The sequence below is a fragment of the Canis lupus genome, chromosome 3 (genome assembly GCF_048164855.1).
Source record: "Canis lupus baileyi chromosome 3, mCanLup2.hap1, whole genome shotgun sequence".
Classification (NCBI taxonomy): domain Eukaryota; kingdom Metazoa; phylum Chordata; class Mammalia; order Carnivora; family Canidae; genus Canis; species Canis lupus.
The window spans coordinates 7759919-7774981 of record NC_132840.1 but is presented as its reverse complement, the minus strand read 5'-3'; the positions used below and the strand labels follow the sequence as shown (position 1 = coordinate 7774981).

At 44.2% G+C, this 15063-nt stretch overlaps 1 protein-coding gene across 12 annotated transcripts in view; it reads right to left on the bottom strand.

The window, feature by feature from the left end:
- The window catches only part of PRMT7 (protein arginine methyltransferase 7), a 46637-nt gene that overhangs the window by 15116 nt on the left and 16458 nt on the right, over nt 1-15063 (bottom strand). For 5 of the 12 annotated variants that reach the window (XM_072816256.1, XM_072816264.1, XM_072816248.1 and 2 more), the window contains 4 exons: nt 10831-10939; nt 4761-4879; nt 1332-1573; nt 926-1106 (listed from right to left, as the gene is read on the bottom strand). In XM_072816256.1, coding sequence (XP_072672357.1) covers nt 926-1106; nt 1332-1573; nt 4761-4879; nt 10831-10939 — 651 coding nt within the window. The remainder of the gene's footprint in view (nt 1-925; nt 1107-1331; nt 1574-4760; nt 4880-10830; nt 10940-15063) is intronic. The other 7 variants (XM_072816287.1, XM_072816276.1, XM_072816271.1 and 4 more) reach the window with 3 other exon arrangements.

Here is a 15063-nt window from a genome sequence, read left to right as displayed (position 1 = left end):
AGTCAGGGCTGCAGTGAATATCCTGACACACTATTATATGCATATGCCAATCTACCCAGAGCCTAAATGTCTAGAAGTGGTGTCCCTTCCCATGGTAATGGATTGAGCCTCCCTGCATTCCATGGAAGATCTGATGCTCTTTGGCCTACTTTTCCCCCACAGCTTCACCCAGAGCACATCACCAAACTTTCTGAACTTTATCACTAACAGGTGGAAAATAATATCTCACTGTAGTTTACAATTGCAGTGCTCTTATAAGTGAGGCCAAACAACTGTTCACATGTTAAAACAGTCATCTTTTCCTAGTTCATATCCTCCACCCACTATTAAGCTGGAAAAATTTTGAAGTCATGGAAAATGACAGGTAGACAAACTGTAGTCCTCCATTCCAGGCTGATCTGAGGCATCCTGGGATTACCTGGGGGCAAGGTGTAGAGGCTCTGACATTGGCTGTGCAAGGGAGAGCCAGCACACCAAAGCTTTCCCGTGACCCCATGTCTGCTAGTGCTGCGCCTGAACTCAGCGGAGAGGTCTGTCTTGTATCTTAGGATAGGTAGCCTTGTCTTTTTGTTGTTCTTGTTTTGTATCTCTTCTCTGACAGGGGCACCTCGGTAGTTCAGTCAGCTGAGCATCCGACTCTTGATTTCGGCTCAGAGCATGATCTTGGGGTTGTGAGACTGCCTGTGTCAGGCTCCACACTCAGTGTGGAGTCTGCTCTCCTCCTCTCTCTGCCCCTTTTTCCCTATTCTCTCTAAAGTAAATTAAAAAAAAAAAAAAAAAAAAACCTTCTCTGACATTAATCCTGACACAGTCCTTCTGTCTCTAAACTCCTGTGAATTTAGGGTTCAACATGCTACTTTTCCACAACCTAAAGTGGACAAGTTTCCTGATTTACATAAAAACATGCTCAACTCCCGCCTCTTACCTGGAGCTCCTCTGGGTCTGAGTGTGCCCAGAAGGGGGCCATAGTGCACTTGATCTTCCCCTCGGGGTCCATTTCAATATCCCACCAGGAGAGAACCACCTGAGCTCGGCCAGATGCCAGGGGTTCAAACTGCCGGCTGTGGCAGGCTGCAGAGCTACTGACTTGCTTGCTAAAGTCCACACTGTGGAAGAAGATGCAGCAACTTAAACATATTTCAAGCTCATGCACTCTGTTTTTTTAGCTTTTAAGGTGATATCACCAGCAATGAGACTTGTTTGCAACAGACTCCTCCCTTCAGAAGCAGGTGACATCAGCTAGATTTCCTTTTCACTCATAAAGAACTTCTAAAGACCCCAATTCCACCAAATATCTCAAAGCACCGTGGCCTGGGGCGGCTCTTTGGTACCTGAACATAGGAAGCACATCACTGAGGACGGTGAAGTCAGTGGATGACACCTGGTTCAGTTGAATGTCATAGACAGAGGGTGCACCAGGGCACCTCTCCAGCTCCAAGGGCGGAACTATGACCTGCTCTCCATGGATGGTCTGGACATGGACAGGAAAGAGCCTATTCCATGACCACATCCTCCTGGACTCCACCAGCTGAGCGTAGACAGTTGCTCTGTGAGGCACTGCTTCACAGTTTTCCTATGTTAAAAAAAAAAAAAAAAAAAGTATAGAAAAATAAACCAGTATATATAAAATAAACTCACAGCAATTCTCAGTGATCAAAAGAGGCTTGTTCCTTAATATCAGGTTGGCTTAGTAGCATCTAATGCCTTACCACTGTCAGGACAGTGAACTGTTTTTGGCCTTATGTGCTTGAGGAAGAAAAAAAAGGACCAGGTTTCAAAAATACACATGATGCCTAAAATGATTTATGTCAGATAAGTTCCTAACTACCTGACACTCTTAAATACTCCAAAAATAATCCTTAATTGTCATCATGCTGCTTAACTCCCACACCAACTTTGAAGAAAGAGTCCAAGTCTTGCTAAACAGTGATTCTGGCACTGGGCTCTGAGCTTCTCTTCAGCACAACTCTCACCGAGACACCAGAATCTTTTTATTTATCCACAGCCCGATGGATAAATGTCCACCCTCAGGTAACCTGACATCCTGGCCTCACAGGGCACTGCCAACCACTGTCCTCGTTTGGTTCTGGCCGCAGGGCCTCATCCAGTTTCCCTCGTACCTCATCCTTTCACCCAACAGCCTCTGCACACCAGGCACCTGGTCCCAGCCATGAAGAGGATAATCACAGCTACTCCTGCAGGGAAATGACAGGCACGGGGTTTCCATGCCTCAGTACTAGAGACATCTTGGGTCAGATGATCCTTTGCTGTGGGGCTGTTTTGTACACCATACTTTGTTCATTAATGTCCCTGGCCTCTATCCACAATATGCCAATAGCATCCCCCTCTCAGTTGTGACCCAAAAAATGTCTCCAGGCATGGCTCTGGATGAGAAGTTATGGTTTTCTCCCTCTGGCTGCTTCACAAGGCTGTGGTTCCGCTACCCACCCTTCACAGAGAGGACTCCCCCAGAGTCCTGGTCCGGCCCACCTTTCTCTCTTTCCATACACTCTCCCCTGACAGACCTCAGTCCATCTTCATTTACCAAATACCATGGAGCCAAAAGCCTCTTGGTCCTATTTGTCTGACCCTCAGATAGCTCAAACTCTGTCTAAACCAAACAAATCATCTTTACCTCTCCTCTTCCTTCCCAAGCCTGGTCTTCCTCCCACCTTCTCATTCAATAGGGAGCACCACCATCCAATCCAGTCACCCAAGCCCCAAACCCTGGCATCATCCTCAATGCCTCCACATCTAAGGAATTACCAAGTCCTTGAGCACCTTCCTCCCCGGCAAGTCTACCTCTCCATGACCATTTCTCTGGTCTCAGCTGAGACCCATCTCAACTCCAGAGCCTGGATGACTCCTACCACTTCTCACCAGTCTTCCTGTCCCTGATCTTGCACCCCAAATGCTCTCCACATGCCTGCCTAAGTGAATCCAATGTCAATCCCCTGCTTAAAACCTTCCCTGTGGTACTATACTGCCTTCTGCAACACAGTGACCCATCTCAGTCTAGTCCTGCCCAGCTCCCCAAACTGAGCCCTAACCCCACCTCCCACACCACCCACAATGCCAACAACTCACACCATACCAGCTCATCCTCCCATCTTTGTGCTGATCTCCTCTATTGAAAACACTCTCACATGCCAGGCCAACACTTGATTACTCCTCAAGACACTTAGCTCAAGCTTCATCTTCCTTGATGCTCCCCATTTTCCCCTCCCACAACAGGCAGGTTCTCACCCCACTGACCACCATCCGGGCATAACCTCCAACTATACTGTGATAACTTGCTCACCTACCTGCCTGTGTGGGAGCTCACCTTCATATTCCTGGCACTCAAAAAAAGGGCCTGGCAAAATGAAGGTGCTCAATAAATTTATCTTCTCAGACCAATCACGGGGTCATTCATCACTACATGGACTACCTGTCAGACATGCCAGCATCCTGTTTACATGACCTCCAATAAGGCAGGAAGAGGGGACAAGGCAATGAAAGCTTTTGTGTAAAGCCATAATTCTTCCAAGCTCAGACACAAGGTGGGCAGATGGGGCAATGATTAGAACAGACAAGGGACACATGGCTACTCAGACCAGCTGAGAAAGGAAACTGTGGACAGCTGCCTGCACATCTTCTTAACTATTAGATGAATTAAAGAAAGACCAATTAGCCAACACTAATGTAATTTTAAATATCCTTGTTCTCTATTTCAGGGATGCATCTAGTTGATGGTTTTAATGTGGAGAAACAGAAATAATTACTACCCAAGTTACTAGAAGAAGATTTTACATTTTAGAGGCTAAGAGACATCTCAGTATGAGGATCTGCGGAACAATCACCATCTCAGGCTTACCGTGTAACATGGAAAGTGGCCCCAGTTGCTCTGGAAGGACCCACATTCTTCACTCCGGGCACACCAAAAATCTCCAAAAAAAGGGTCCTAGTCTGGGACAGTTGCAGGCTCACCTAGATGGTGCCCACAGGACAGGTGGCAGCAAAAGAAATAGACACTCTTATCTTCCCGCTGGCCTTTGCCTCTGGGGATGTTTACGTCCATAAAAAAGCAAGACCAACACCTCCTAAAGAACACTGTCAGCATGCCTCTCCCTTCCTAAAAAAACGGTCAAAGATTATCAGTACCCAAATTCTTTTGCCTAGAATGGCTTGGCATTCAAGGCCTTCCACCCTCTCCCCTACTTTCCACCATTACCTCAGAAACCGACCTGGGACATGTTCCCACGACGTACCAAAAAAACAGGTCCACTACCTGGGATACCTTTCCCTCTCCTCGGTGCCTCTCCAAGTTCCAGCCTCTCTACATATGCCCTCATCTCCTGATCCCTGACCTCATCTGCCAGTCAGAAAACATATATGAGTGGTGCTTCTGTCTGCCTCTCTAATTGGCCCATCAGGTCCACACCATCACTGACCAGTATGGGTCTAAGAAACAAGAAGGTTGTCTTATAATTTTCCCTGGATGCTAGAACACTTTATACACAGGTGACACTGAAAGAATCTTTGCTGAAGAGAACTGAATCTGAAGACAGTTTCTTGCCTTTCAGCTCTAGCCTACAAAGACTTGATAAGAGACCCGGAAGTCCTAATTAAGGAGAATCAGAGTCTCACAAGAATCAAGCATAGCCTAGGGTATACAGAGAAGGATGGAGGGTTCAGGTTGTGCAGAGCATGGGGCATCAAACAGACCTGTGTGAGCCAGCTGAGATCACAACAATGTACCTAGGGGAGGCCCTGGTTACCTGTACCTGCACAAGGTGTCTGTGCGCATGCTCATAGGAGGGCAGTGCTCCCTCTCCAATCAGTTCTGTGTCAAACAGCTCCGTGATCAGGATATTGGCACGGCATGGCATGTCACCATCTGAGAAATACAAGGAAACAGAGCCAGAAGCAAACAATCAATAAGAAAAAATATTTACAGCAAATACATGGAAGATAAAAGGTTAACAGAATATTACACTGAAAGCACATACAGATATATCCAAGTAACTAGAAATGTCATGCAATTAACTTTCTAATGGCTCACCAAAAAACCCATTTTGATATACATATAACACATCAAAATATTAGCAACTGGTAAATCTTGGTTAAGAGAATGCAGGTATTTGCTATATCACTCTTTCAATTTTTCTGTATGTTTAATATTGCAAGGGACACACAGAACTGATAAGAAAACTAAAGCATTCAAGAATAAAACCAGACAAAAATACAAATAGACAATTCAAAACAGAAAAATTAATCAAATATCTGGAAAATGTTTCATTCTTATTAGCAACTGGAGAGCTACAAATTAACAATTCAACTACTAACGTATTACCAAAAATGATTTTAAAAGCAAAAACTGGGGATGCCTGGGTGGTTCAGCGGTTGAGCATGTGCCTTTGGCTCAGGTTGTGATCCCAGGGTCCTGGGATGGAGTCCTGCATCAGGCTCCCCATGGGAGCGTCTGCCTATGTCTCTGCCTCTCATGAACAAATAAATAAAATCCTTAAAAAAAAAATGCAAAAACTGAACTCCAGTACTTCAAATAATTCTAGGCTGCACAAAGGGAGAGAAAACCAAAGCAAGAGAGGCTGCAGAATTCCAGTGATACCATGAAACCCAGGATTCAGCATCACTAGTTCCTTACACTAAACCCCCCTAATTTAGCTAGTTTCTTGCTACCAAACAACCCTCCCAAATAACAGTTGTTTTGGGATAGTAAGAAGAGAGCAGGTCTTTTGGCTGACTCTGTTTCCTGAACTTCTGCAATGTAATATTACTTCTACAATTACAATTTTTAATGAGCCAGGACGCCTGGGTGGCTCAGCGGTTGAGCACCTGCCTTCCACCTAGGGCATGATCCTGGGGTCTCAGGATCAAATCCTGCATCGGAGGGATCCCTGGGTGGCGCAGCGGTTTGGTGCCTGCCTTTGGCCCAGGGCGCGATCCTGGAGACCCAGAATCGAATCCCACGTCGGGCGCATGGAGCCTGCTTCTCCCTCTGCCTATGTCTCTGCCTGTCTCTCTCTCTATCATAAATAAATAAAAATTAAAAAAAAAAAATCCTGCATCGGGCTCCCTGTATGGAATCTGCTTCTCTCTCTGCCTATGTCTCTGCCTCTCTCTCACTATGTCTCTCATGAATAAATAAAATCTTCAAAAAAATTTTTTTGATTAATGAGCCAACAGATAAAATAAACTTTGGAAGGGGCTATTCATCATAGAGAATTAACAATAAATCCTCCTAACGGTGCACAAATTCCAATCTGACAAAGCCCACTCATCTTCCCTACAAAGAAAACAAGTCAAGTGGATAACACAAGGAAAGAGAAGCATTGAGGAGACTCAAAGGAGGCTGCAGTACAGAGAGGTTGAACCTTAAGTCATGGAGACCTGAGCCTGGAGCCCACTGCCTAGCCTTGAACTCTTAGTGCTGATCATCAGTCATCTCAGCTGTAAAACAAGGGTATGAGATCTACTCCAGGTAGTGTGGTTATGGCAGCAAAGGTAAAAAACTGTCCACTTTCTAGAGTACCCTTGTGCTCAATGGCAGAAAGCCGTGAAAGGAGACTTACAAGAAATATCTATTTCTTGGCACAGAGCCCACCCTCTGATATCACGCCAAACTCAAACAGAAATACTCTGTCCCAAACTGTACCTCACCCCTACATATCTGCTTCTTCCTCTGATGCCTCTGCCTCAGTGGATGGCACCACCAATCACACAGTCCTGAAACCTGGGCATCATTTGCCAGCTCCAGGAGAGCAGGGCCCCCGCCTGCTCTGCTCACCATTTTACCCCAATGCCTAGAACAACATCTAGCACCCAGGAATAGTCAGCAAACATTAGCTGAATTCTATTTATTTATTTATTTATTTATTTATTTATTTATTTATTTATGATAGTCACAGAGAGAGAGAGAGAGAGAGAGGCAGAGACACAGGCAGAGGGAGAAGCAGGCTCCATGCACCAGGAGCCCGACATGGGATTCGATCCCGGGTCTCCAGGATCGCGCCCTGGGCCAAAGGCAGGCGCTAAACCGCTGCGCCACCCAGGGATCCCTGAATTCTTGATTCCTCCTTCTCTGTCACCCTACACTGTCACCAAGCCCTGCCAATTTTACCTCCTGAATAATTATTAAGCCAATTATGTAACTTAAATGATTGTCTAATTTGCTTCAAATAAACAGCTTTATGATCACCTGAATCTCAACAAACACTCCTGAGAGCCAGGCATCTAGCATATTGAGTGTGAATGGAGAAGGTACAGTGGGAGCCTGAGGAGAGTGATTACCCCAGTGCCTCCTGGGTCTCTGCCACACTACTAGATGGGAGGAATGCTTCTCCCTAAGTTAGCTATAATATAACTGGGATCAGACTTACCCATTCATTGTAATCAACTAGAAAACCAGCCAAAAATACATGAAACAAGTTTTTTCAGATGTTGAACAAGAGGAAATGCAATTTGTTCACCAAGAAGAGAAATAGAGTGACCCCTACAACTGCTCTGGCTTTCTGCCAGTAAGTACTTTCCAGGCTGCTATAGGGAGCAAGAGACCAAGTGGAATGTAGCAGTCTTGCTGAGATAAGGTGATAGCAACTGGAGTTGAGGGAGTGCAGGTGGCTGGGATTTGTAGGGGAGGGTACCAGAGAGGATGTTACACAGAAAAGGGGCTTCAGAAATCTGCAGAGCTCCCACGAAACCTCTTGTTGAATATACTCACACACACAGAAGACAAAACTGTAGAAAGCCAGACAAAGGATGACCATGCCATGTAGATAGAAACCAATTTCCAGAGCTCAGAGGACTGGGAAACATTCTAGTAGTTCCAATCAACCAGCACCCAGAGATCCCAGAAAAGCCATGCTGTACTAGTATGACCCATGTAGTCTTGGAACAATGGTTTTCAACAGGGAGTGATTTTGCCCTCACCCCCAGGACATTCGGCAATGTCTGGAGACATTTTTGGTTGGCACAAAATGATGGAGGGGAAGGGGGCACTAGGTGCTATACTGGCTTCTACTGGTTAGAAGCCAGAAATAAACATCCTACAATACACAGAACAGCTCCTTCCAACAAAGAATTACCAGGCCCAAAATGTCAACAATGTCACTGTTGAGAAACCCTCACTTAGGGGCACTTAGGCTGGCTCAGTCAGTGGAGCATGCAACTCTTGATCTTGGGGTTGTGAGTTTGAGGCCCATCTTGGGTGAAGAGAAAAAAATAAAAATCTTCAAAAATAAAATCTTTAAGGGGCCCCTGGGGGTCTCATCCAGTTAAGCATCTGCCTTCAGCTCAGGTCATGATCTCAGGGGCCTGGGATCAAGGCCCCACATCGGACTCTCTGCTCAGAGGGCAGTCTGCTTCTCCCTTTCACTTTCCCTGTGCCCTCCCTTTCTCTCTTAAATAAATAAAATCTTTAAAAAAATAACAAACAAACCCTGACTTAAAGCTTTTTTTTTTTTTTTTTTTTTTTTTTGGAGAGTTGGGGCAAATAGGGTAGTGGGAGGGAGGGAGGTAGAGAAGGAGAGAAAGAGAGAATCCTAAGCAAGCTCCACACCCAGCACAGCCTGATGCAGAATGCCCCAACTTAAAGCTATTCAAACCCTGTTCCAACAAAACTTAAAAACAAGCCCTGAAAGGGTGGCTCAGGAGGTTAAGCATCCAACTCTTGATTTTGGCTCAGGTCATGATCTCAGGGTTGTGAGACTGAGTCCCACATCAGGCTTCGTCCTGGGATTCTATCTCATAAAACAAAATAAAACAAACAAAAAAACACAACCCCTGAGAAGATCAAAATGATTTGCCAGTAGCCCAACTACATGGCAAAGTTTTTCTTTTTTAAAGATCATTCATTCATTCATTCATTCATGAGAGACAGAGAGAGAGAGATGCAGAGACATAGGCAGAGGGAGAGCCTGATGCAGGACTCAATCCCAGGACCCCAGGATCATGACCTGCCTGAGCCAAAAGCAGGCACTCAACCACTGAGCCACTCAGGTGACCCGGCAAACAAAGTTTTTAAAGGAAGACAATAAACTCTGATTCTCAGCAATGCAAAACTCCCAATATACACAGCATCCAAATAAAAATTACATGTGAAAAAGAAAAATTTAATCCAGAACCAGGATAAAAATTAGTCAATAGAACAAACCCAAAAGGAAGGACAGTGGAAGAAGATAAAGATATCAAAACTGAGATGCCTGGGTGGCTCAGGGCGTGATTCTAGATTCCCGGGTTGAGTCCCACATCGGGCTTCCTGTGTGGAGTCTGCTTCTCCCTCTGTCTGTGACTCTGCCTCTCTCTCTGTGTCTCTCATGAATAAATAAATAAAGACCTAATCATGAAGCTATCCATGTCCATCAGTAGCTGAAGGGATGAATGAAGATATACACCCACAAATGCAACAGAAGAGAACGAACTCTTGATCCACAGTATGTGGATGAAACCCAAAAGCATTATAATACAGAAAAGAAAGCAGGCACAAAAGAGTACCCATGGATAATTTCACTTATTCAAAATTCTAGAAAAGGGAGATCTAATATGTATTGAAGAAAGCAGATCAGTGGGTGTCTACAGTCAGCAATATGGAGGCAACCAGCTGTAAAGCATCATGAGGAATCTCTTTGTACATGATAAAGACATTCTACAATCTTGATTACAAAAGAGGTCCCAAGTGTGTTTACATTTGTCCAAACTCATGAACCTATATACTTAAGAGAGATGCCTTTTTAAAAAAGATTTGATTTACTTAAAAGAGAGAGGGGGGATCCCTGGGTGGCTCAGCGGTTTAGTACCTGCCTTTGGCCCAGGGCGTGATCCTGGGGTCCCAGGATCAAGTCCCATGTCAGGCTCCGTGCGTGGAGCCTGCTTCTCCCTGTGTCTCTCATGAATAAGTAAATAAAATCTTTAAAAAAAGAGAGAGAGAGAGAGAGAGAGAGAGAGAGCCAGAGAGCATGAACATGGAGGGGAGGGAGAAACAGTTATCCACAAATAGGGAACCAGACTTGGGGGGCTTGATCCCAGGACCCTGGGATCATGACCCGAGTTGAAGGCAGATGCTTAACCGACTGAGCCAGCCAGGTAACCCCAGATGCACTCATTTTATGAAAATTTATCTGAATAGCACTGATTAGAAAGTGGGATAATAATTTTTATACTCTTTTGCATTATGTTTCAAAAATAAAGGGGACACTAATCCCTTCTTTGTGCATGTTTCAGTTTCTCCATTAAAAGCATTTTTTTAATTAAGTGTAACAAAAATGTTGACCTTATATACATGCTTCCTTCTAAAATACTGCATTTTAAAAACTGTGATGATATCCACATTCCAGAAGTTTCTTTTGCAAACCTTTCCACTGTGCTCCCCAGGTATCAGTGGCATGTGAACATTTTAGAAGTCTGATTCAAACGCCTAGACTATAAAAAATATTCTCAAAACCTGGAGGGATTGTGCCATACAGGCAAATATCACATTGGATGCTATAGTAGGATGTCAGCACTAAGCAAATCTCTTTCTGTCATCTACTTAGTTTCATTTCCGTCTGATGAAATTGAAAACTCAGAGAGCTAGGTCACATAAGAATTTGAACGTGCTTAAAGCAAAAGGAAGTTTCATTTGTACTACCACTGTTGAACATAATTAGCTCTGATTTACTCACTGCTGATTTAACTAGCAAAGAAGCAAAGTGCTTATCTTAGGACCACATAGAGAGACTCCGTTTTTCTGAGATTACCTGAAAACATTTATTCCAGGTAATCAGAATAAACCTTTTCTTCTCTCCTTCGAGAATAAGTAAAGCTTTCAAAAACACTATTTGTTAATCTTACCTGGCCCTACGGTCACCTCAGTGGAATGCTTGTTGATAATCTTAATTTTATCACTGAAGCCATTTTTCTCTACAATCTTCACAGCAGCATCAGCCATAGGCTTAAAAACCTAGAAATGAGAGCCAAAGCCCAAGTAAAAATGAACAATAAATTGAATAACATCCTGACACAAAAGACCAGCAAGATATGTCTTGCTAAAAGAAATCTCCACTACAGAATTTTCTCCTAAATATATAAAATGTTGGGATCCCTTGGCGGCTCAGTGGTTGAGCATCTGCCTTTGGCTCAGGTCGTGATCCCAGGTTCTTGGGATCGAGTCCCATGGGGAGCCTGCTTCTTCCTCTGCCTATGCCTCTGCCTCTCTCCCTGTGCCTCTCATGAATAAAATCTTAAAAATAAGGGCAGCCCCAGTGGCATAGTGGTTTAGCGCCGCCTGCAGCCTGGGGTGTGATCCTGGAGACCCAGGATTGAGTCCCACTTCAGGCTTCCTGCATGGAGCCTGCTTCTCCCTCTGTCTGTGTCTCTGACCCTCTCTCTGTGTGTCTCTATGAATAAACTAAATCTTTAAAAAAAAAAAAAAAAAATATATATATATAAAATGTACCTCTGTTAGTATATGATACAGCAAAATATACCTTTGGGCTGATCTGATCTAAATAAACGAACTTTGGAACTTAAATATTTTATTCTCCAAATGTGTGTTATGAAAATGAATACAAAAAAAAAAAAAAAAAAGAAAATGAATACAAATGGAAGACATTCTGCTGGGTTTACCTTGCAGGAATTAAACCTTACATGCCAGACACACTGGAGAAGCAGGGCTTCCCAAGGAGGCTGCACTACCCGACAAGGATGGCAGGTGGCAGTGTACCACATTAGAGGAAGGTCGAAGGGGGACGTGCCTCACAAAACCATGAACCTGGGACCTGGGGCAGGACGCGTCCTGTCCTTGCCAGAGGAAAAGTGAGACTGTTATGGTATTAGTCGTTAAGTTGGACAGGCATCAGTTCAAAACTCTCAAATCCCCGCTGCTAGCAGAATACAGCTAGTCTTTTATAGTATTCGAGGCCCTCCATAATACAAACCCCCTTACTTCCTCCAGCCTTATTCACCCTCACTCCACCCTACCCTCACCCATGACTGATGTTGTAGCCACGCTGATCTCACTGTGCACTAGGCAAGCCTGAGCCTTCTCTGCTCTACTTCCACCTGCCAAAGCAAACCCTACCTTCCAAGGCAGCACATATCCCCTCTTCTCCAGAAGTCTTCCTAAACCTCTCACATGTCCCTAAACACAAGTCCCTCCAATTCTTACTTCCTAGCCTGCCTAATTTATTTATTTTTTTTAAGATTTTATTTATTTATTCATGAGAGAGAGTGGGGGCGGGGGGCAGAGTCACAGAGGAAGAAGCAAGCTCCAAGCAGGGAGCCCGATGTGGGACTCGATCCCAGGACTCCAGGATCACACCCTGAGCTAAAGGCAGATGCTTAACTGACTGAGCCACCCAGGCACCCCTAGCCTGCCCAATTTAGACTGCAAAGCTCCAACCACAACAGCACATAAAACATTACAGATATACATGCAGCCACACCCACAGAGTGGAAATAGAACAAACTGATAAACTGGTCACAACAACACTGCCATTTTTTCTAAGTCCTTTTCTGCATTGTCTATATTTTCTACCATGAACACATATTAGTTTTATTATAATCAAGGGGAAATGCTATATTCTTCTGTAAAGAATACATACGTGCTTAGCTAGGAAAAGAAATCTTCACAATCTGTTTCAAATTATTTCTAGGATCTATCTCGATGTATTTAGATGTAGTTTGGGGGCCTCACACCCTCAGTTCTCACCCATCACTTTGCCTCCATCCCAAAGTATCACAAGTTCATGTCACCCCCTTGGCCCTCTTGCCTCTTGACGTTGTCACTCATTTCCTCTGCTGACCCTTCAGGCTCTGACATTCGCAGTCTCCTCCTCAGCCACCAAGAACTCAAGATCTCACCCAGAACATTTCTTTCTGGAATGGTCCCTGAAGTTGACTTCCCAACATCATTCTGTGTATTCTCCTGCCCCTCCAGTCAGTTTGGGGGACTGACCTTCTTCCAAATGGTATGTGCACCTGACTGGTCTATGGGTAACTGAATCTTTCAGGCCAGGTCAATGAGGTAAGTTAAACAGTATTTAACCGTATTCTGGCCAATGATACCACAAGGAGAGGTGTGCTGGAGATTCCTGAGAAAGTTATTCTTGCTCTTAAAAAGGAGGGGGAAAAAAGTGAGAAAAGCAGGACCATGCTTCATTTTCAAAGCATCTGCCACAGAAATTACTGCACCTAATATACCTTCCCAAAATATTCCTTACTTTTCAAATGTATTAACAGAGAAGTTTAGGGGCACCTGGGTAGCTCAGTGATTGAACATCCAACTTTGGCTCAGATCGTGATCCCAGAGTTCTGGGATTGAGTCCCACATAGGGCTTCTGCATGGAGCCTGCTCTTCCCTCTGCCTATGTCTCTGTTTCTCTGTGTCTTTCACTTAAATAAATAAAATCTTTTAAAAAAAAGAGAGAGAGAAGTTTATAGTCAATGTCTATGATTTCTTATATTCCATCCACTCCTCAATCCTACTACCCTGAAAATACCATCTAAAGGAGGCCACCTCCTTACTATCAACCCAACAGCCTCCTCTCAGTCCTCATCCAGCTCAGTCAGCTTCCTTACCCACATTAATATAAGGGACAACACACACTTAAATCTAAGTTGATTAAAACCGAATGAAATTTAAAAACTCAGTTCCCCAGTCTTACAAGTTGGACCGCAAGTGCTAAGCAGCCATATGTGGCTAGGGACCACGGTTTTGATCAGCATAGCTATAAAAGATATTCAGCATCACAGAAAGTGATTGGACTTTGCTGCTCTAGAACATCCACACTTGCTGACCACTCCCTCTTTCCTCTGATTTCCATGCAATCTGTCCCCTCTTGGCTTCCACTTCTGCCCTCTGGGATCTTTTTATGTCTGTCTGAACTTGACTTTACTGGTCACTCTTCTTCTCTCAGAGATATGGGTTCTCAGGTTTGCCCACCTTATTCTACTCTTTCCTTTGACAATCACACATTCTCCCATCAAAGCTACCATTGTAGAGTGACCACAATTAGAAACTGTAGACCAAGTCTCCAGGTCTAGTTCTTTTTTTTTTTTTTTTTTTTTTTTAGATTTTATTTATTTGTCAGAGAAAGAGAGAACACAAGCAGGGGGACGGCAGGTAGAGAGAGAAAAAGCAGGATCCCCGCTGAGCAAGGAGCTCAATGTGGGACTCGATCCCCAGGACCTGGGGATCATGACCCGAGAAGCAGCCAAATGCTTAACCACCTAGGCCAACCCGGGATCAGGCCTAGTTCTATTTATTAATTGTGAGATTAAGTCTTTAACCTCTGTGGGTCCTAGTTTTTTCATCTGTAAAGTAAGGATAATAGAATTTACTTAAGGCTAACTAAGGCAATCATACTAAAACAGATGTCTTCACATCTGCTTTAAAATCTTCATGACGCCCAAAAAGGCCAAGAAGTGACTCAATGTTTTTATGAAGTTCTCAGGCAAGTGCACAGTCATGCACACACACATACACACCTCACTCTCAGGACTTCCATGGAAACCTGAAGCCCACTATTCCTACTTTAGGTTAAGAACTAACTCAGGAGGGATCCCTGTGTGGCGCAGCGGTTTAGCGCCTGTCTTTGGCCCAGGGCGCGATCCTGGAGACCCGGGATCGAATCCCACATCGGGCTCCCGGTGCATGGAGCCTGCTTCTCCCTCTGCCTATGTCTCTGCCTCTCTCTCTCTCTCACTGTGTGCTTATCATAAATAAATAAAAATTAAAAAAAAAAAAAAAAAAAAAGAACTAACTCAGGATATGGGAGTTTGGAGTCTTTATTGTAGCACTCGGGTCCTCCATAGTCTGGCTACAACCTATCTTTCTGGATTTCTACCATGACACCATTAGTCATGAGTCTAGACAACATAACATGGTATTCCTTCAGCCTAAAATGTCCACCTTCCTAGATCATGAGCATCACATTGTAGGAATGCTGGAAAGAGTCTGAATAGAATGAATACTCCAGGGTGCTACCTTCAGACCTTACGTGAGAAAGCAAAAAACTTCTATCTTGTTTAAGCCACTGTTATTTTGAGACTTTGTTATTTGCAACTCAATCACCACACAAACCA